Genomic DNA, 24079 nt, shown 5'->3' with positions numbered 1-24079 from the left:
ATGTAAACACAAAAAAGATCATTCCCAGCCACAAGACATTACTGACAGGGTATTCGAGTGTCATCAAGTGTCAGAATGTTGTGGGACTGCTATTCAGGAGATATTATTAGGGATTTTAGATTGCAAAATTTAGCGGGTTTTTTTTTAAAGCATGATGGTAAAACATGAACGCGATTATGAATATATTAAAACATGTGTTTGTTTGTTGTAAGAATTCGTAATAATGACAAAAAATAAAAAATAATTTGTGGATCTCCTTACTTCCGGGTGCAGCTGTGGCTGGTGTATTCTGGGAAATTTTCTTACCCCTTGGTTTCGAGTGTGGTCCTGAAAAATCTTCATTCGAAGGGGTATCTAGCCCTTGCCCTTAGCCCTACTCCTTCAAGCTAAAGAGAATTGGGACACCCCTACCCCTTGGTGGGAACGCACAAAATGAGGGGTATGGGGAAGGGCTAAGGAGTAGAATTGAGATTGGGCCTTAGTAAGGATGGATAAACTCGCAGTATTCAGTATCAGTATTGGTGCCCCTCGGGCCAGTGTTCTCTCCCCAGTGCTGTTCTCCCAGTCTGCAAATGACTCCACTTCTCTGTCAAGCTCCTGAAGTTCACTAATGAAATTGCTTATGATGCTCAATGCTTTTCCAGGGGATCTACCTCCCTGCAGAGTTTAGTTCAAAGCCCTTATCAAACACAACTATACCAACTAAGTAGAATCTAAAGTAGCACATGGTAATTATAGACAGCTGTGTGCTTGATCAAGTTTGCAGCTGAACTCTGCAGGAAGTTAGATCTCCAGGAGCCAGGTTGAGCAACCCTGGGTATAGACATTTACTCTAACCCTAGATAAGATTAACATTATGTTTTGCTTATTTCCAGTCCCCCAAAACTACCTAAAAAGGCATTTAATTGAATACTGGGGGTATTTATTCCTACACACCTGTTTAATTGATCTGTTCTATGAAACACAGTATCACATTTGTTTGCTGGGCTATAACTGAATGTCAAACGATTATATGGCATAGAAACATATTACAGGGATACTTAATGCTTATATGTTAAACATGTCTTGTGGATTTATTGTAGCAGTGTGTACAATAATAATGCATGTTTGTGATTTAAAGATGTGTGCTTTTATGTAGGTATGTTTGAATGATAAATTCACATTTTGGAGAAAAATTCCAGGATCACACTTCGGGTCAACCCACCTTAATAGAACTGATTTAAAAAAAAAAAGATGTACACGCTTTAGAATACTTATACAGTAGTGCTTTTATCTTAATATTATTGTTTTCAGTGTAATTGGCTTGATGATTTACACCATGATAAAAGTATTTGGGCAATTACAAAACTGTTTTGAAAAGCAGCTATGTTTTAAATCCTTGTTTACAGTTTACTGTGACAAATTAAATAAATTAATAACTTCAGTACCTTGTTCAATAAAGTGTACAAAACAGGCATTATGTGAGCCATCTGTATGTAAATTGTAAGTATAGACTTTATAATTATATGCATTAGAAAAAAAAAATTATGCATATGTCTAAAAGTAAGCCATTGATTTACTATACACAAGATATTTAGACAGTATGATCTCTATCTCTTTTGTGTTTCCCGTCCCATGATGGCATTTTTTGTGTTTCTCTCTGGATGCAAAAGGATAATGTAGCACTTTGGGGCAAATATGGCCACCAATAATCCAAAACTAGAAGCTAAAATGGCAAATATCTCCACAGCCACTGCATATTTCCCTGGTGAGCTTACATATGCTGGAACAAATGCAATCCAAACAGCACAAAAGATCAACATGCTAAAAGTGATGAACTTTGCTTCATTAAAGTTATCTGGAAGGTTTCTTGCCAAGAAGGCTAAAAGAAAACTTACTGCTGCCAACAGTCCAATGTACCCCAACAACAGAGAGAAACCAGCAACTGAGCCAATGGCACATTCATAGACTATTTTAGAGCGTATATACTGGTTGTTTTTGTAAGGTGTTGGAGAGGCAGTTGATAGCCAAACTGAACATATGACAACCTGGAGGACTGTGAGGACCAGAACTGTGCATCTTTGTTGAGCTGCTCCAAACCATTTCATTGCTCCTTTGCCCTCAGGTCGAGATGAATTAAACACAGCTATTACCACCATAGTTTTGACCAGAATGCTGGAGATGCACAGGACAAAGCTTATGCCAAACACAGCATGTCTTAACTGACATGTCCACAACTGGGGCCGACCAATGAATAGCAGCACACACAGAAAACACATTTTTAGTGACAAAAGCAGCATGAAGCTGAGCTCTGAATTGTTGGCACGTACTATGGGTGTGTTACGATGAAGACCAAAGATGATCATCACAAGAACACAGAAGCAGGTGCCAAGTAGGGAAGCAGTGGTCAGAGAGATGCCCAGGGGATCCTCATAGGACAGAAACTCTACTTCCTTTGGGACACATTGATCCTTATCTGGACTGGACCAGAACTCATCTGGACAAGGCATGCACTCAATAGCATCTGCACGTAAGAAAGGTGATGAAATATTTATATAGTAGTGGTAGTAATTACTTTTATTTTGTAGTATTTTTGTTTATTATTATTTTTTTTTTTACTTTTTAAAAATACATATCAATTGAGTTGAATAAAAACCTGTTGTATTGGAAATCTCTCCATCTCTGCATGGCAGGCAGTCAAAACAGCATACAGGAAGCCCCTTGCGTGTGGCCCGTCTGGTGCCTGGAGAGCAGCTCTCACTGCACACAGACTGTGGAGACTGAGAAAAACATTACATGTTATCTGTCCTGTTTATTTTGTATACTTTTATATATTGACAAGTTTTCCCTTCCAAATTTTGGTCTTATCAAAACACTGACTATAATTAATCTGCAAATAACAAGAAGTGAAAATAATGTGCATTTTAATTACCTTTTTTGGCTCAAAGTTCCAGTATATTGCATCCTCATCTATTGTAAGCACCATTTCTGTTTCTGTCCCTTCCTTTACAACACCAACAGTGTAGATTTGTATTGATCCATCAGAGCTTGGCTGCCAGTTTAGCACATCGTAAATAGCCAGAGCATCTCCATTCTCATCAAATGACACATGATCCCCAAAGCCTGTGGTGAAGTTCACGTTTTGTAGGTAATGAACCAGCTATACATTTGTAAAAAATACAGTTGTTATACATTTATCAGAATTGAAAAAAATTATATAAAGAAGTTATTTAGGTTTTCCATGTTCAATTGGCCTACAGATACACTACAAAATACCTTACCTAATCTCTTACCTGCCAGGGTTTTAGATTAGTTATGTCAGCACAGCCTTTTCCCCTGAATGGTCCTCTCCCCTTCTCACACTGCATCAGGTCATGAAGTCCATGTGCCAGGGCATAAACTGCCTTATAGACATTATAAGCTGCCCTCAGTCCTGAAACATCAGTGTATGGTGTGTTTGTGGTGCTTAGATCCTCCTGACCTGTACACACTTTTATCTCTCCGTTTTTGTCTTTACCCCCAGGTTCAAAACTGCATCCAAACATGTTCTCCCAGAAGATTCTCAACATATTATTTCTTGACTCATTGCTGGGGCCGAGATGTAATAGAAAATCATGAAGCCCTGGTATCTCTCCATGCCTAACAGCAATGCCCAATGTGCCCCCCAGAAAGGGCAGTAAACGAGGAGAATGGTATACAGGTGACGTAGCCCAAGCTTCACTTGCAATCCACTGCCTGCCTGTCATGTTCTGAGACGCCACCTCATCTATCAAAGGCAACAGAAAGGATGAAGTTGAAAAAACAACCACCACTCTAGCTGTTGATGCCTGAATCACCCTCATTATGCGCTGAATATCTCTTTGGTTATTATTATGGGGTAGAATTTCAGAGAAAGCAACACAATGTCCAAACATCTGCATTTCCTGATGGAAAGATTGGGCAGCATTGACACCATAGTCATCATCACTGTAAATGAGACCGACCCAGGTCCATCCAAAATGTCTCAATATCTGAACCATAGCCCGGACTTGGAAGGCATCACTGGGAATTGTTCTGAAGAAGGATGGGTACTTTTTTCTGTCACTCAAACAGGAGCAAGTGGCATAGTAGCTAACCTTATAAGGAGATAGAGAATGGAGAGCAAGAAACACAAAATATGATCAGTGTTTTTGTCATTTTTTTATACACAGAGATAAGTAAATTTAGGAAGAAATTCATACATGATATATAATGGAATGCAAAAATACCAAAAGAGTTTAAAAATATGCATACAGTGTATTTTTAGTTTTGTCATCCCATCTTACTATAGGCACTCGAAACAGCCCCAGAAGACTGGAAATCGCTATAGAAGGAGTTGAACTTGGATCCCCAACAATCCCAATCACTGGTGGAGGCCCAGTGCAGTTTAAGTTTTGGAAGGACACCTCTGTCCCACTAGCCAGGGATATGGCAGCCCGAAATGCCATTCCTAGTCTCACACAGTTGTCATAAAGATGGAAACCAAGAGTGATATTTGGCAGCAAGTTTGGATTCTTATTGATCTCCTCTATTGCAAAAGCCATGGTCTGTGCTTGCTGGAAGCTTTCCATATCAAATCTAACAAAAACAAAAGTTACATGCAGATAATGACAGCGGGGTTTTATTATTTATTGATTAATTTAAGCAAAAACTATTACTCTCTCAATACATTATTCAACCAAATTAACATAAACATTCATATTTCTTTATATTATTTATTTCTTGAAAGTAAAGCCAACAAACAAACTCCTCTTTTATAGATTGTGTGGCTCCAGACTCACTTTTCACAGAATGGTGGCTCTGGTTCAGTTCTGAAGCTCTGTTCTGGAAACACTGTAAAGAAATGAATCTGAAACAGGCCTCCAAGTATCACATCTCCATCCTTGATCATGCCATTCAGGTGAAAACGTCTCTGGAGCCGACATGAATCTGACGTCCTGAGGATTGAAGGTGCAGAAATATAGTTCAAGGACAGGTATAGATAAATACACAAAGTAATCCACATCTCTTGCTTTTTCAGATACACCCACCCATCCAGTTATCTCAGTAATTTATAACAAAAGTTATGTGGAGTTAGAGCAGGCGGTGCCGAGTGGGTATCCCTTGAAACAGGACGTAACCCTTTAAGTCATTTGTTTTCATTTCTATTTATGGAATGAGAACTTGAGGATTCAACTTGGTCTTTAGTTTGCTACCAAGTTGTTACTGATGTGTGTGTTTACCTAAATCACTCTCTAAACTAGGGAAGACAAACAGTCAAGAATATTGGACATTATTTTTGTAAAGTTCTTATTTATAGATGCTATTTGTTCCAATTTGATTCCTTGTCCAGTTCTTCTAAATGACAGGGATTTTTCTCAGAATGTCCTCTAGATGTCAGACATGAACTTAAAACAGAAACCTGTTGATAGCCAGGGTATGGTTGACACTAATGCAATGTTATGGGAAAAAAAAGCTATTTCTCAAACAATGCATAGGCCTATTTTATGGTGTCTCGTGCAGTAAGCATTAATTAATGAACATGGTTTGAGGTTGTAGGTCCTTTTAACCAGTGAAATGGCCAAATCTTTCAGTCAGAACATGTTAAAGAGTAGTATACTGTTATGTCATTGCTTCATCATTTACTGACCCATATGCCTTTCTAAGAAATGCAATTATCTTCCTGGAAAGTTGCCACTTAAATTGTCCAAATTTCACCAGCATGTATATTTACCTTGGAAAATTGGTTTTCCGCATAACTTTCCTCCACATAAAATACTATTATGGAATAATTATCTCATTACCTCCAGATACAAAAAATCTTTATTTTCACATAAATGGTTTCAGAGAAACATATTTTGTTACAGATTTGTTCTATGATAATGGAAACATACTCTTTTATGAAGACTTTATAAGAAAACATAACTTTCCAATTCACTTTAAAGAATTTCACTAAGTGGTTAAGGCTATTCCAGCTGGTCTAATAGAACTAATTAATAATCACCTTTCCTATGCATGCATTGAAAAGATACTCCCAGAATTTAAAAAAAAGGGTCTCTCTTTCATATAATAAAAAAAAAAATACACAAATGTTGCAATCTAAACACAAAATTTCCCCTTGAAGAATTTTTTTATGGAATGCAAAAATTACTGATATTAACTGGAAAGCTTAGTTTTAAATAAAGTTACAGAAGAACATTTTAAAATACTTACCCGTGCAAAGTATTTTTATCTAAATTCATGGATGTTGAAAATGCTGGCAAATTTTGTAATATACACAAGGAAGACTTATCTCAACTTTAAGAGAGACATCAAAGTTGATGTCTCTCTTAAATTTTTGTATGATCTTAGTGATGTGTTATTTGTGCAACTAAATGTTTTGAGTATGTTGTTAATTTTTACATCTTACAAGGTAAATATTTTATTCATAAAAAGGATGTTTGTGAAGTGTATACCAAAATGCAATTTATTTTATTAGAAATTAAAACTTTGAAAAAGACTCTAATGCAAATTAATAACAAAAACAATAACTTGATATTAAATTTCATGGAGGATTTTTTTTTCTGATCGCTCACTGTAGTCGAAGATTGTGTTGATCCCATTTTTTTTTAGTACTATGTTATATTTTATTTAATTTTTTTATTTTCACTTGTTATGTTTTTGTTTTATTATTTCTGGTAGTAGTTGTTTGCACTTACTGTAATGGCTGTAATGGTCTTGGATATAGTTTGTGTGTCAATCTGTATTAATACTTTGTGTAATGTTTCAATGCTGATAATAAAAAAAACTATAAAAAAAAACATGCCATTCTAAATCCAGTACTTCCTTCTTTATTCGTTCATTCATTTTCTTTTCGGCTTAGTCACTTTAATAATCAGGGGTCGCCATAGCGGGATGAACCGCCAACTTATCCAGAAAGTTTAACATCTTCTATTTTCTGTCTGCAGCCTTCAAGAAATCATCAATACTAATTTGAGGTGAGACATTTTGTTCCAAAGATGACAAATTATTTGTTAATTTAGCAATGGTGTTAAATAAGAATCTAGAATTGTTATAGTTATTTGTATCAGTTTCCAGAGGTGCTTAGCCCTGGCAGATTTTTGAGCCTTCCTATAGCTGGACATACTTTGAATGCAATTTTTAAGACCTCTAATCAAATTTTTTTTCCATTTGCGCTCCAGGGTATGAGTTATACCATGGTGTAGTTTTATTCTCTCTAACCTTTTTAATTTAAAGGGTACCACAGTATTTAGTGTGTTAGTGAAGATAGCATCCATACTGCTAGTTACTACATCAAGGTCATTTGTGTTTGTGGGTGCATTCAGAAATAGAGAAAGATCAGTTAAGTTATTTGTAAATTCGTCTTTAGTTGACGGAACGATAGTTCTACCAGGGTGATATAATTATGCACATATGCTAATTTCAGGTATACACAGCTTATATAGTAAGACGTAGTAGTCTGATATATCATCACTTTGTGGTATAATGTCTACATCAATGACCTCAATTGAGATTGAGACAATTGAGACAAAATTAGTTCTAAAGTATGCTTTAGGATGGGTTGGACCAAATTAAGGCCATCATATAGATTAAAAGTAATTGTGGATCTGTAATGACAGCTATGTTGTAGTAGTATGTTTTTTTAATTAAGGTTTATTAATCATGTTTCGTGCATGACCAATATACAGTACATGTTTAACAATTTTATATTTGGATTTTTCCTCATTTATTAATTGTATTGTAAAATGCTTATTCAAGTCCCTGCTGGGTCAAGCATTTCTGTGTGGAGTTTGCATGTTCTCCCCATGTTTCCTCCGGGTGCTACGGTTTCCCCCACAGTCCAAATGCATGCACTATAGGTGAATTGGATGAACTAAATTGACCGTAGTGTATAAGTGTGTTTGTGTGTGTGTGAGAGATGGCATAAGTGGTTTTTGGAACTAAAGTTCAGGTTTACCATTTTGATGCTCTCATAATTCCGGAAATTTAAGTTGATATAAAAAATAGTTTAAATGGTGATTTTTCATTACAATGACCTAAATGATAATTATTATATGTGTTTTATTAGTTTACATAATTATTTGGTTATTATAACAATTAATATGCTTTTCATGACCTTTACAAATATGGGCCTTTTAAGCCCGCAATTCATGCCATATGGGCAATAGCTGGAAAGTCATTCTGCAAACAGTGAAACTCACAACAAACAAGTAAGTTCTTGGTTTTTACTATTTTGTGCATTATTTATTGTTATTTGTAAATTAATATTCCACTTATTATCCGAAATGGCATGCTTATCTTTCACCACCTTCATGAAATTATCCGGCACACAGCCTACTGTTTTAGATAAACAACAATAACTGGTAACAAAAGGAAAATAAAATACATAAACACGTAAACATTAGAATTAGGTCTTTGTAATGACAGCAGAAGACGTGGAATAGCACACGTATTCGCTAATGATAGCATGCGCTAGGCCTGTATCTGGCACCAGAGTCGATTTAAGCCAGAACCGGGCAGAGCTCACTCCTTCGTGGTGAACAAATCGCCACTCGAAACCAAGAGATGTAAGTTAACGTTATGACTGATGTACTAAGTGGTTTATGTATTTATTTTTATTTTTTTTGTAAACATAGGTTTAAATGACAAACAATGACCAGTGGAATCTGGTATAAATAACGTGATAACGAGCTATATTAAACATTAATATGACGTAGGCACAATTTAATTAAACATGAATTATTAAGTATGATTGAACAAAATGTATGAATTAAGTAGTGTAAATGTGTGATTTTATTTTCCCAAAAGCCATGTTTGTGACAATTTTGTGTTCAGTGAAACTGTATATGTGAATAAATGTACCTTAAATTTGATTTACCTGAGATTACCCATAATAAATAACTTTTTTTTAATCAAATGGTTCAACTAGTGCCTTTGATCATACTATAGTACTATGTTTTGGCAAATGGTATGAAATTTGATATCTATATTACTATTCTGTTCTATTTTGGTCCTCTTCATAGAGAAATCTTACACTGCATAATTAATATTGCACTACATATATTGATATTATAAACTGTGAAGTTTGACCTTATAAAATATTTTATTGGTGAATGGTGGTAGGAGTGGAAACGGAGGATTGAATCCTTTGAAAGATGCTGCTCATCATGTGAGGTAAGGATAGGGATATTCTTACATGGAAGTACATCAGTGACACCAAAGGTAATCTTTTTCTAAATGTTGTCATACTGCAGGTTTGCCTCAGTTAATATTTATTTATACATACAGTGTATGAAATGTTAAGATGCATAAAAGGGTTTCATTTTTTAACTTATGTTTTTAAATTTAACATTTAAAAATTAATGAATGAATGACAATTTAATGACATGACATTATAAATGTCAACAAATAACATTTAAATAAAAAAAAAGTTAAAACTATTAAAGACTGAACACCATCAAATAGTGATGATTGTTTAGGGCCAGTTTCCTGTATAGTGTACTTTTTGTGCAATATAAAACCAAAATGATCAATTTATTCACTAATCAGAATCAGAATCAGAATCAGAATCGGTTTTATTGCCAAGTGTGCTCACACACACAAGGAATTTGTTTTGGCTACAGAAGCTTCCAGTGTACATAAAGTGACAAGTGACAACACAAAATAATCTGAAAAAATAAAATAATAATAATAAAAAATGATGAACATTAAACAGATGCGGTTAGTGAAGAAACCTGGATGTTGAGTTGTGTGTACAGATTGTTATAAATATACAGGTTGTAAGGTGCTGTGTACAAGTGCGAATGTAGAAAGTATTGCATTGTATATTGATATAAGGTGCTGTGTACAAGTGCGAATGTAGAAAGTATTGCACATATTTATTGCACAGTAGGGGAATATTTAACTGTTCATAAGGTAGACAGCCTGAGGAAAGAAACTTTTCCTGTGTCTGGCTGTTTTTGTGCTCGGTGCTCTGAAGCGCCGACCAGACGGTAACAGTTCGAACAGGTAGTGTGCTGGGTGTGAGGCGTCCAGAGTGATTTTGCGAGCCCTTTTACTCACTCTGGAAGAGTACAGTTCTTGAAGTGTAGGAAGGGTTGTGCCAGTGATTCGTTCAGCAGTCCGGACTATTCGCTGTAGTCTACGGAGGTCAGTTATGGCAGCTGAGCCGAACCAGATGGTGATTGAAGTGCAGAGGATGGATTGGATGACAGCTGAGTAGAACTGTACGAGCAGCTCCTGTGGCAGGTTGAACTTCCTCAGCTGACGAAGGAAGTACAGTCTCTGCTGGGCTTTCTTCACAATAGAGTCTATATGAGTGTCCCACTTCAGATCCTGAGAGATGGTGGTGCCCAGGAACCTGAATGACTCTACTGCAGCCACAGTGCTGTTCATGATGGTGAGTGGGGGGAGTGCAGGGGGGTTTCTCCTGAAGTCCACTATCATCTCCACTGTTTTGAGCGTGTTCAGCTCCAGGTTGTTGTATCTGCACCATAACGCCAGCCGCTCCACCTCCTGTCTGTATGCAGACTCGTCACCGTTCTGGATGAGGCCGATAACAGTAGTGTCGTCTGCAAACTTAATGAGTTTGATGGAGGGGTCTTTTGCAGTGCAGTCGTTGGTGTACAAGGAGAAGAGCAGTGGAGAAAGAACACATCCCTGGGGGGCACCAGTGCTGATGGTGCGGCTGTCGGATGTGATTTTGCCCATTCTGACTAGCTGCTGTCTATCTGTCAGAAAGCTGGTGATCCATTGACAGACAGAGCTAGGAACAGAGAGCTGGGCCAGTTGTACTCAAGCAGTGATGGGACGATGGTGTTAAAGGCAGAACTGAAGTCCACAAACAGAATCCTTGCGTAGTTCCCTGGTTTGTCCAGATGTTGTAGGGTATAATGCAGTCCCATGTTGACTGCATCATCCACAGACCGGTTTGCTCTATAGGCGAACTGCAGGGGGTCCAGCAGGGGTCCAGTGATGTCCTTCAGATATGCTAGCACCAGTCTTTCGAATGACTTCATGGCCACAGATGTTAAGGCCACAGGTCTGTAGTCATTGAGTCCTGTGATCTTTGGCTTCTTTGGGATTGGCTTCTAATTTCCTGTCTTCTGTATCAGTTTTTACTGTTCATCCAGAAGAGTTTGTAATGTATGCTCTGTGGAGTCAGTGTTCATGTGTTGACAGAATTGTTATTATTTGGCAGTTTGAATTTGAATCTTGTAAACAAAATATCTACTCTTTGATTAATTTTAAAACATTGTTCTGGATAACACAACACACAATTGTAATTTTAGAGTTTTTTTTTAACTCTTTGCCATACTATTATTTTTATTCGTTTTTACAGGACAAGGGGTGTTTGCAAAAAGCCAGATTCTTAAAGGGTCATTTATAGTAGAATATAGAGGAATTTTAAGCAAGACTGCAGACTCTGTCAGTTCTGAAACAAATGAAGTAGGAAGTACTGTGACTGATCAATACCATATAGAAGGTCAAAATACTCGGTTTTGTTTAGATTTTAGTACCTATAACTTTGACGTTTTATTCAGTTTGTGGTCTCATTTTATCTGTATCGCTGTTAGCTGTGACATTGACTTGCCTTTTACTACAAAGACGCTGTTTTCATGTGTAAGTAAAATATTAAAGCACGGTAGAGCAATGATAAAACAGATCTCTGGCAGAAACGGTGACATAAACAAATGAAAAACCATCCATAATTCAACACTTTTGTGTCAGTGGACTAAATGTCCTTGATGGGATGTTTTTTCTGTGGACTCTTACCTTTCAAAATAAACAGTGATGTACAGCAATGAATGTGCGTGTGTGTTGTTATTACGATTTTATGTACTTCATATCTAATAAGCTTTTTCTGTACAACTTACACAAATTTAGCAAATCTATTCTTTATAAGCTTCCCACTGAAAAACAACTAGCTGCAATGGCTGCTTGGGGGTTGTAGCTTTAAACTGATGTACAGTTTGTCAAGATTACTTGTGTTCATTTTGGTATAATCTATTCATAAACATTGACATGTGGAAAAACAGTGCCCCAGTGCGTGAATTTGTTTTTACGTAATTGATATTTTTTGTTTAATGGCTTTATGAAAACCATAATTAATGTCATCTCTTGAAAAAAAATGGGATTTAACAGGTTAAGCCTGACTTGTGTGAACTCCAAAGGTTATTGAATTATAAGATTGACTTGTAAATGATTAATTAACAAACTGGTCAACATTTTATTTACACTTTATTTAAAGCACAATTCTACAAGAAATGTAACATACTACCACCCTTCACTCTGTCTCTGGTTAGTTTAAACTAGGGATGCTCATATTGACCGTTTAACCATTATTGGGTGAATGCATTTTTGACAGATTAATGGTCAAAAATAAGTATCAGTTAAACGGTTAAAATGTATTATTATTTTTATTTTAATATTTGTTAACTCATGGGGTGTTAACCACATATGCCTACAGATGAATTCAAGTCTTTGGTTGACACAGAGGAGTTGATGGCCAAACCAGTGCTGATTGCCTCTCTCCTGTATCTGCACCATAAACTTATTTTTTATTTTATTTTTTGCACAAATGAAGAAAAAAAAAAGCCACAATGTGGCCACAAGTCAGAGCATCAAGGTATTCTCTCGCTCCGAGGACACACTGACTCCGTTCGTGAACAAAATAGATATTGTCTTGATGATTTAATGTACAACCAACCTTTTTTTCTCTGTTTGAAAAATTAGTTATTCATAATTTTTATAAAAGGTCTGTTTTTAAAATAGCTTACATAATCTATGAATCAAACAAATCCAGTGATTTACTATGATTTTTGCATAATAATAACTCCACACCAAACAAAGTCATTCATTTTATAGCTATATAAACTATGAAAATGTATGCAAAAGAATGCAATACTAAATGTAAAAATATAAAGTAATTATATGCTACAGTAACCTATGCTTTAAATAAAAGTCAACATAATGTATGTGCCTTGTTGTTTTTTCTAATCACCGTGGACACAGCAAGATCGTCTTTAAAAAAAACCTTCTGTAAAATACAGACCTACATTTACAGATGACACCATCTTAATAAAAAAAAAAATATTTTGCTGTCAACTATAGGCTACACTCTTTAGGGCATTCTACATTACGTTGATAGGAACTGTTGTTAAGTTTAGGCTATGTTTCCTACTTAATATTAATATTCTTTAAAGTCTATAGATATACTGAAATTGCTGTGCCAGTTTGACACTATACAATAAACTGAGCACAGATTAATTAATTCAAAAGACTCACTCAGCTGAACTCACCAAGAGTGAGACGGTAAATGAGAAAATGAAAGCACACAAGCACTAGATGCTCAAGACACAATCTTTAAATTGATTTGTATAAAAAATGTTGACAGAGGTTTGTGATAATAGGATTAAAGCTGTGAACATCCCTAGTTAGTGTTAATTGAACAACAGTCTCTTTTTTACAGAATTTTTTTTTTATCTTTTGCCCTCGAATGGCTGGTCGCTTTGGTGCAACCTAAATTTATTTATTATTTTTCACACCATTGAGGTATTAGGTTGCACATACCACCAAATTGGTTGTACTTTAGAACCCTGACCGGTTTAACTTTGTCTTTTGTTAAATTCTGGAGTTTTTTTCTCTTTCTTTCTGCAGGGAATAATGGCTGGTTTCCAGGAGCAAGCCAAGAAGCCAGCAAGTCCCTGTCATGGTAAGTTAATAATAGTGTACTACATTGCAATGTTCTGTTTAACTATTTAATATTATTTATAAATTAAAATTAAATGTGCCTAGTTAACAAGATTGTATTTACAATTAATTTAAACTTTATGATTATCATATGTTTTAACTGTCTCTTTGCTTTAAATCAACCAATTTTTTATAACCAAACATTTACTCAATGCAATCTAATAAACTTCAGTGACGATGAATAACTGGATTGCACATGCTAAGAAAAGATGGTAAACATCATAAAATGTCAAACAACTTTAATGGTATCAAATTCAAAATGTTGGTATTGAAATTACTACCTACACTTAAGCTATAAGCAACTCATCTGTCTAAACTTTTAGTGAAATGTAGTATTAAATTTGCTTAATGAACACGGAGGTTAAATTTATGTATTTCATAAATATCTTTTTATTTAGATTGTAAGACCCATCAGCTTACCAAAGAGGAGATATCGTCTTTAAAAAAATGCTCCATTTGCGATGGATCATTCTCCTCTCTGAAGTGGTGGGGACTGAAATGTAAAGGTGAGTCTTAAAATTCACATAGGACTTTTTTCATGTTGATGTGCAATAATTACAAATTCATATAAATATGGCAAAATAACAACATATTAAATATATTTACATACTATTAAACAAAGTTGGACATTTGATTTGTTTAAAAGTCATTCTGGTTTAAAGGGCAAAACTGTGACTTTGTCACTATTGCAGTGTTGTGTGTTTAGACAGGGAGGTTTTAGTTGGTAATCATTTGGGAAAGAATATTACTATACAACTTAATCTGCATTTTATTGTTATTACAGATTTTCATTTGCATGAGCAGATGTACTGATGTTTACTATGTTTTCCAAACATGTACTCTTTTATGTTTACTAATAAGAGCTTTGTTTAATGTATACATTATCAATTTTTTTATTAAACATTCTTATTTCTTAAACAGTGTGCTCTACAACATGGCATATGTCTTGTTACTATAAAGACAAAAGATTAAATATTGAGGTAAGTTATCTATTTGGTGCAACTGAAAAACACAATTTTTATATTAAAATGCTGTTGTATCTTACCATAGTCGATCCAAAACTTTAAATTCCACCATGTACTATCATGCGTTAATTAATATTAAACTTGCCAAATAACTCAATGTAATCTGAAGCAAAACAATACATTTGGAATGGAAAACCATATATTTTTTATTATTAATTTCCTTACGAAAAATTATGCTTCAATTTAATTTTATTAGGTTTACTTAAGTAATGTAGAAGTATAATTTAAGTGTATTTTATATATTAAGATGTATATACTAGTAGAATACCTGTTTGCTACCTAAATAATGATTTGGACTAAATGACCCACTTTGAATAAATAAAAATAAACTTTAAGCTGTAAGTGTAATCTACAATGACAATTCCCTTTTGTAATAAAAGTAAACTCATAAATATACTTGTAATATAATTTCAGAATACTTGTGCTAATTAATTATTGGTCTGTCAACTTTGTCCCATACTAAAAATCTGGGCATTGCATTAGACTGATCCAACAGAACTGCACACAATACAAACAGACATAGACACACACACACACACACACACACACACACACACACACACACACACACACACACACACACACACACACACACACACACACACACACTTTCTGTTGGTGCTGGAACCCAAATGTGTCACTTTTGGATCATAAGGCTCAAATAAGATAAGGATATTCCGAATATTTCTTCCCTAAAATATGTTTATGGTGTGTATACTCTCAATAATTGTTTATAATGTACTTGTAACAAATAAACTACACTTTATCATTAATCAAGCATGCACTGATCTTTAACAGGCATATACTTAAAGTATATTAAGTATACTTTACGTTCTAAGTTAGTATATAAAACTACATTAAAGACTCTAAAAGTTATGAGTAACTATAATATATTTTATTACATTAATTACATTTGCCTTACTCTTACCTGTTTGTTGAATTTCCTACATGTCCTGAGTTTACATACCTTGTCCAGTTTTTACACATCTGGATATTTACCTGTGTAATGCCTGCATTGTTTTAGTAAAGACTTGTATTTGCACTCACCATCTGCATCTGGCAATCCTTTAACAATTAAAAAATAATTGCCATTATAGATTATCAGTGAAAAAAAATTGCTGACTCCAAAGTTTCCAAAGGAAATTGATATGCACATCAAAGTGCTTCAATATGATGTCACTGTCTTTGTAATGTTTCATGTATGTGTTATGTATGCCTTACCTTTGTTTTGTTGTCTTTGAATCAAAATTAGAACTGTCAACTGAAACAAGCGAAGAGGACATATCAGATGATGATGTAGACTATGTTCCAGCTTCAGAAACCGATTCAGAAGATGATGGACCACCAAGCAAATCTACATTTCTGGCAGAAAAAGTGATGGAAATTGGTCACATCAGTGGAATTAATGTAAATGAAACATCCACATACCCAACAGGCTTAACGTCTAAAGTAAAGAAGGGGATACATTTTAGCTTTGTTTGCAAAAAAGCTCAATTTAAAATAGCTGGACATTTCAGAGTTCCTGTTAAGGAAAATGCAGACATTGCTAAATGTCTTGGGCCCAATCCCAATTCTATTTTTGTACCCCTTCCCCGCTACCCCTTAGCCCTTAAAATCGAGTATGAAGGGGAAGGGAAAGGGGTTCAAAATTTACCCCTAAGAAATGGGACACCACTACAACACCTGCACTCGTCATCGCGATCTCATGCTTCATTTGAGATCAGACAATCGCGACTGCTGTAGTTATTCTAGTTGTGTTATTTTTTTGGTATTTATCTTCAAGAAATCACAGAAGGCAAATATTATATTATCATACTAATCTAATGTGGCAATAAGATCGTAACTATACTGCGCATTTACACAACGGCCATATTCCTCTATGTAAGCACAGCAAAAACAACATATATCAGACAATATAGCAGACACTGTAAAAAGCTCATTCCCAGCCTCTAGACTCCTCTGACAGTGTATTTGAGCGTCATCGAGTGTCAGAATGTTGTGGGACTGCTGTACAGGAGTTATTATTAGGGATTAAAGATAGCGAAATTTAGCTGGTTTTATTTTAGCATTTTTTTTTAAAAAGCATGACAGTAAAACACAAACGCCATTATAAATATATTAAACATATGCTTGTTTGTTGTAAAAATTTATAATAGTGACAAAAAATACTCATTTGTGCATTTCCTTACTTCCAGGGGCAGCGATCCTGCCATTGTGGCTGGTGTATTTTTTACCCCTTGGTTTCAAGTGTGGTCCTGAAAAATCTTCGTTCGAAGGGGTATCTACCCCTTCCCCTTAGCCCTATGCCTTCAAGCTAAAGAGAACTGGGAAACCCCTACCCCTTCACGAGAATGCGCAAAAGGGAAAAGGGTAAGGGCTAAAGCAGGGGTACTCAATAGGCGAACTCCGGGCCACACCCGGACCCAGACACGAATAAATCTGGACCAACGCCAAAATCAACTTGGTAATTTAATTTAATTTTTTTGAAGTGTTTCAGTCAGGTTTCAGAGCTCATCACAGTACAGAAACTGCATTAGTGAAAATAACCAACGATTTACTCTTAGCTGCTGACCAAGGGTGCAGCTCGCTATTAGTTCTACTCGATCTTAGTGCGGCATTTGTCACCATTGACCATGGTATCCTTATTAATCGCTTAAAGTCTACAGGTGTCCAGGGACAGGCCCTACAATGGTTTAAGTCATACTTAGCTGACCGTTACTAGTTTGTGAATATTAATGGACAGCATTCACAAATCAGTCCAGTAAAATACGGGGTGCCTCAAGGATCAGTTTTAGGCCCTTTGCTGTTTACAATATACATGCTACCCCTGGGAGACATTATTAGAAGACATGGGATCAGCTTTCACTGCTATGCAGATGATACTCAATTATATATTATAACTAAACCTGACGAGACGTCTAAACTGTCCAAGCTAACTGAGTGTATTAAAGATGTTAAAGACTGGATGACCAACAATTATTTTCTCTTAAACTTCTCTTAGAATTATTACTTATTGGGCCTAAATCATGTACACAGCAGATCTCACAACTCGACCTACAATTAAAGGGATACAAAGTTAGCATTAGCTCTACTATAAAAGATCTGGGTGTCATATTAGACAGCAATTTAACTTTTAAAAATCATATAAAAAAATAAAAAATCAAAAACTGCTTTCTTTCATCTGAGAAATATCGCTAAGTTACGAAGTATGCTATCCATCTCAGATGCAGAAAAGCTAGTCCATGCTTTTATGACTTCTAGGCTGGACTACTGTAATGCACTGTTTGCTGGCTGCCCAGCATCCTCTATTAACAAACTTCAATTAGTACAAAATGCAGCTGCCAGAGTTCTTACCAGGTCTAGAAAATTTGATCACATAACCCCAATTTTATCCTCCCTACACTGGCTGCCTGTTAAGTTTCGTATTGAATTAAAAATATTGCTTCTTACATATAAAGCCTTAAATAATCTAGCTCCTGTTTATCTAACCAATCTTCTGTCTCGCTACAATCCAACTCGCTCTTTAAGGTCTCAAAACTTAGGGCTTCTGGTAGTACCTAGAATAGCAAAGTCGAGTAAAGGAGGTCGAGCCTTCTCATTTATAGCTCCTAAACTCTGGAATAGCCTTCCTGACAACGTCCGAGGCTCAGACACACTCTCCCAATTCAAAACTAGATTAAAGACCTATCTGTTCAGTAAAGCATACACTTAGTGCACCACTTAGCGGGCTTCCACACAGGTTCTGCATTTTGTTGATATACACTATGAACAGCAGCTACGCTAATTATTTTCTTTATTCTCCATTTCCACCTGGGGATACTCTTCCCGAGGCCCTCAGACTATGCAGAGTCACTGATTCGATCCAAGACCAACAACGAGATGATCCCAAGGTTTCCATATCCTGGACCAGGCCGTATCCTGAGCAGCTACTGTGATGGTCATGGAAGAGTGGAGAACATGAGACTGATTCCTGTGATGCTCCAGAGACAGACGAGTCTTCGCTGAGGCCAGCTTCCAGCATCCGCCACTGAGACTGCAGCTCTCCACAAGACGTTTGGCCAGCGGAGAAATTAAAATGATTGTGCCCAACAGAGCCTGGCTTCTCTCAAGGTATTTTTTTTTTTTCACTTCCGCCATTAGTGAAGTTTTTTTCCCTCTCCGCTGTCGCCACTGGCTTGCATGGTTCAGGATCTATAGAGCTGTGCATCGTTGGATTTTCTCTTCAATATTTGGACTCTCAGTAGTGATTATTAAACCACACTGAACTGAGCTAAACTGAACTGAACTTAAACACTACAAATTGAACTACACTGTTCCTATTTACCATGACCTTTTATGTGAAGCTGCTTTGACACAATCTACATTGTATAAGCGCTATACAAAAAAAGGTGAATTGAATTTAATTGAATTAATCATAATCCAAATGAGTTTTCAATAGAGTGTGCAATTGTAATTCCGCAATTTATCTTTGAGGATTCTACTCCGTTTGATGCAGGCTGCTCGCTATCTTGCTCACTCCAGGCTGTCAGTTTCATCTACTGTCGCAGACGAACAGGAGTTCTCATCATTTCCAAACATTGTGAATATCTCTAACTTACTTTTTTGCAGGCTAAACGTGATAATGGCGTGCTCAAAACCGGAAAAGAAACAAAAAGTTGATTTTGAAAACCACAAGTTTAAGACTGAGTGGACAGATAAATATGCATTCGTGCTTCCAGCGGGAAGCCGAAAACTTAGCAATCATCAAAAGTGGGAACGTAAAACGCCATTACGAATCCAAGCACACACATTTTGAGCAAAATTACCCTCAGAACTCAAAGGTATTTTTGGATTTTATGGATTTTTTTGATGAAGAAAAGAGAGAATTCTATGAAGATGTTTTAGGTCTCACAAACCTCCATGGACATACTAGGAGGGATGACATTTTTGAAGCAGTGACACAGATGCTTAGAGACAGAGAGATAAACCTGAAGCATGTTGTTTCCATTGCTACTGATGGTGCACCAAGTATGATTGTGAGAGAGAGGGGATTGGTGTCACGCTTGAAAACTCACCATCCTGACCTCATGGCATACCACTGCATAATTCACCAGATGGTTTTGTGTGCCAGTCTTGGAGAAAAGTGATGAACCTTGTCAACTATCTGAGAGCATCCTCTGCTCTGCAAAATCGTTTCTTGCTTCACTTCTCAAGACTTTTGGATCAGACTGCAGGAAAACATCACCATCACAATTATGCTGAATTCCTGGAAAAATTGATTCAAAATTTCCAAACTCGATTTCCCACTGGGAAAACATGTCTTGTTGTGCATAGAAAATCCATTTCTAATCAGAAGTATTGCATTTGTGTTCTTAACTGAAGCCATGAAGGTCTTCCCATGAGCAAATACTGCTACTTTGCAAACAGCTAAATAAGCTCCAAGAAAACCTAGCACTGCAGGAATCTCTCTGTGACCCTGTCACCTTCTGGACAAAAATGGTTACTGCAGCAGGTGTTTCTCTCCTGCAGAAGATGGCCCCTCAGATTCTCACAATGTTTCCCTCAACGTACTGCTGTGAAACTCCCTTTTCAACCATGAACATGGTGAAAAACTCATTCCGCTGCACACTCACCAATAAACACCTACATCAATCTGTGCCTCCGCCTGGCCCTCACACCTTTTATGCCCAAGTTTAAACAACTGGTGCCACAAAGAAGGTGTCACCTTTCACACTAAACGTTCTATCATGTTATTTTTTGTGTATAGTTGGAAAGTTTTGAGCATTGCCTTTTTTTGTTGGAGTTCTCTATTTGGAATTTGAGCATTACTTTTCCGGACCTCGGACTGAATGAAAATTTGTTAAGTGGACTTTTCAAATTTATATTTGAGTACCCCTGAGCTAAAGGGTAGAATTGGGATTGGGCCTTAGTTTCCCTCCAGGCTATTCGAAACAAGGGAAACTTTAGCATAACTCTGAAGTGCTAAAAGATGGAGCTAGTTCACTTGGAGTCAAGAAAAGAGCCAAGGATGAGTTTAAAAATTATGAATATTGTGTCCACTATAAGGGCATGATTTTGAGAGCAGAGCTGTGGAGACACATGAGAAGGCACTCTTCCAATCCGAAGGAACATCACCACTAAGGCAGGAAGAGAGTACTTGGCCTAGCAGCAGTGGTTAAATCAACATGTTCAAGTGCTGTTGATGAAGGGGTGCTAAAGATGTTAAGCTGTATGCTTGATGATGAAATTGCAAGTGTAGTTCGCAATGACTTTTGTCTTCTAAGTTTTGCAGAGTCCCTCTACAGTAAACATGGGCATGACCCCTCAAAACATGACTACATCTGGCAAAAAATACACCAGCTTGGGAGATTTCTATAGACCATGCGTAAAAGATCTTTAGTCTTAACTTTATAGGATGCAGTTAAACCAATAAATTTCCTAAATGTGATTGCGGCTGTGAAAGAGACTGCAGGATTTGATAAGGATCAGAACAGCTACAAAATTCCAAGCCTTGCATAGGAAATTGGCCATTCCGTGTTAAAAGTGAGTGAAATTATTAATTGCTATGCTCTCATGACTGGAGATGAGAACCTAATCAAGTCCTCAGATGCTTTCCAAAGCCAAGTGGTCAGAGTACATTTCACACAGTCCCTTAAGCACAATTAGTGATTTTAAATATAACAAGCCAATGCAACTACCTCTTACCGAAGACATCATGAAATTGAACAAGCACCTTGATGACCATGCGAAGTCAGCAACTGCAGCACTGGAAAAGGAGGCAAGACCACAAAATTATTGCAGTGTTGCTAAAACAACACTGACTAAAATTGTCCTTTTTCGTAGAAGGTGCGTTGGAGAAGTTTCAAAAATGAAACTGAAAAATTTCCTGGAACAAGACAAATTAGCAATGAATCCTTATGTGTTTATAAGTCACTTTTTGTATTTTAAGGGCTTAATGTATCTTAGTGTTGAGTTCATGCTTAAATTATGTTATATTTACTACTGTTTGGTAAATGTTTGATAGTGTGCAGTTATTATAAAGTATTACCTGATTTTTGTGTTGACTTACAATTCTAAAATTGTTATATCATATAATAGTGTGTAATACAATAACAATACAGTAATACAGTAACAAAAATTACAGTTTTGCTTTGAAGTGCTTCATCCAAAAGATTGTTTCATAAATCTTTTTTTTTTGTGCGTGAGATTTGAATTTTCTATATATATATATATATATATATATATATATATATATATATATATATATATATATATATATATATATATATATATATATATATATGTGTGTGTGTGTATATATATATATATATATATATATATATATATATATATATATATATATATATATATATATATATATATATATATATATATGTGTGTGTGTATATATATATATATATATATATATATATATATATATATATATATATATATATATATATATGTGTGTGTGTATATATATATATGTATATTTGTTTGTTTGCTCCAAAAGACAACAAAAAACTGACCTTTACAATAAAACCAGTGGTGCCATACAATTGGTGTCATACAAAAGTGAAAACTGAGGACCGAGCATGGAAGCAAAAACTGAAACTGATAAACATGAAAGACAAGGGAGAACAGAGAGAAAACAACAAAACAGATCCACTAACCGTCATAAACAATTTCCTGCTTAGCTTTGGGGTCATCGCTTTAGTTGTTTACATTATTTACTTACTATGAATATATCTATTTCCTTTAGGAACATACTTGCTTGTGCATGAACTTACCTGTTTCCCATTACCCATTTGAATATACTTGCACATAAACTTGTGTTACAAATTTCCCTACGGAATATAGTTACCTATTATCAAAAACTCAACAGAGCATTTTGTCTATCCCTAATTTTTTCATCAGCACATATAAACCTGATAAACTACATTGTAAGTAGCTTGATTTGTGTGTTGTGTGAATAACGATCTTATAAATCAAATTGTCCCTGTAAATCAAACCAGTAAGGAGTTTGGTTTGTGTGTTGAATGAATATCGGTCTTCTAAACCAGGAAGCAGCTCATTCTGTTTGTTGTATAAATATCGGTCTAATAAACCATATTGTCCCTCATAAATCGGGAAGCAGCTCATTCTGTGTGTTGTATGAATATCAGTCTTATAAACCATATTGTCCCTCATATACCAGGAAGCAGCTTGATGTGTGTGTTGTATAAATATTGGTCTCATAAACCATATTGTCCCTCATAAACCAGGTAGCAGCTCATTTTGTGTGTTGTATGTATAGAGGTCATATAAACCATATTGTCCCTCATAAACCAGGAAGTTGCTTATTCTATGAGTTTTATATATCGAGGACTGAAAAAACATATTGTTCCTCATAAACTAGGAAGCAGCTCATTCTGTGTGTTGTATGAATATCAGTCTTATAAACCATATTGTCCCTCATATACCAGGAAGCAGCTTGATGTGTGTGTTGTATAAATATTGGTCTCATAAACCATATTGTCCCTCATAAACCAGGTAGCAGCTCATTTTGTGTGTTGTATGTATAGAGGTCATATAAACCATATTGTCCCTCATAAACCAGGAAGTTGCTTATTCTATGAGTTTTATATATCGAGGACTGAAAAAACATATTGTTCCTCATAAACTAGGAAGCAGCTAGATTTGTGTGTTGTATGAATATCGGTCTCATAAACTATGATGCACCAGTAAACCACAATGTGGTTTGATTATATGTATGTTGTGAAAGGAAAATTAATATTTTTAAGTGAGATTTGTCTTCTGTAGATCAAATAAACATTTTTGACCTATTACATTGATTGGATGGTGGGAAAGGTGGGTCCCCATAAACCACCAAAAAGTCACATTGACATCCTAAACCACATATGCCAGTATGTGTGTGTGCGTTAGTGCAGCTGGATTGTTGGGACAAAACACCTGAATACATACAGACACTATGGGCACACACCATAACTATGAGTACAGTGCTGATGTCCCCATAAGTCGAGCAGTGTAGAAGTGTTCAAAATGACGTGCCTTACCACCTCCCGCGTTTCCTCGTCATGTCTCAATAATTACGGTGAACCTGTTTTTCTGTGTGTATCAGTGTATGCTCAGAGTGTATAATCTCCCACTATCAAAACTTCCCTGCTACTGCACATACACATTTCACCAGCGGAATCCTCGTCAGTGATTGACTGTATTTGGTCACGTTGAATTGGTCAAGCAGCAGAATCCTTGTCAGCGATTGGTTGGATTTGACGTCCGTCAAAGTCAGCGCGCTTCTGGTTTTCAATTAGCTGTCAAAGATACACAAGGAAGAGATGAACATT

The 24079-nt window shown here is 35.9% G+C and overlaps 1 protein-coding gene across 1 annotated transcript; it reads right to left on the bottom strand.

Annotated features, from left to right (window-relative positions):
• Window positions 1-1589: 1589 nt before the first annotated feature.
• On the bottom strand, window positions 1590-4888 carry LOC130245782 (extracellular calcium-sensing receptor). The gene is made up of 6 exons (XM_056478547.1): window positions 4779-4888; window positions 4284-4575; window positions 3273-4094; window positions 2912-3139; window positions 2636-2750; window positions 1590-2503 (listed from the first exon to the last, which is right to left on the bottom strand). The coding sequence occupies exons 1-6, from the start codon at window positions 4886-4888 to the stop codon at window positions 1590-1592; spliced, it is 2481 nt and encodes an 826-aa protein (XP_056334522.1).
• Between the last annotated feature and the right edge of the window lie 19191 nt (window positions 4889-24079).

This window comes from Danio aesculapii, chromosome 18 (assembly GCF_903798145.1).
Source record: "Danio aesculapii chromosome 18, fDanAes4.1, whole genome shotgun sequence".
Classification (NCBI taxonomy): Eukaryota; Metazoa; Chordata; class Actinopteri; order Cypriniformes; family Danionidae; genus Danio; species Danio aesculapii.
The sequence above is the reverse complement of the archived record's forward strand: the minus strand, read 5'-3'. Positions and strand labels throughout refer to the sequence as shown.

Excerpts from the sequence above, each read along its gene's own strand:
- LOC130245782 (XM_056478547.1), bottom strand. The coding sequence starts at position 4,888 with ATGATCAAGGATGGAGATGTGATACTTGGAGGCCTGTTTCAGATTCAT. Across the intron at positions 4,576-4,778 it reads GAGCCACCATTCTGTGAAAA|ATTTGATATGGAAAGCTTCC; the intron begins GTGAGTCTGGAG and ends TGTTTTTGTTAG. Across the intron at positions 4,095-4,283 it reads GGCTGTTTCGAGTGCCTATA|GTTAGCTACTATGCCACTTG; the intron begins GTAAGATGGGAT and ends TCTCCTTATAAG.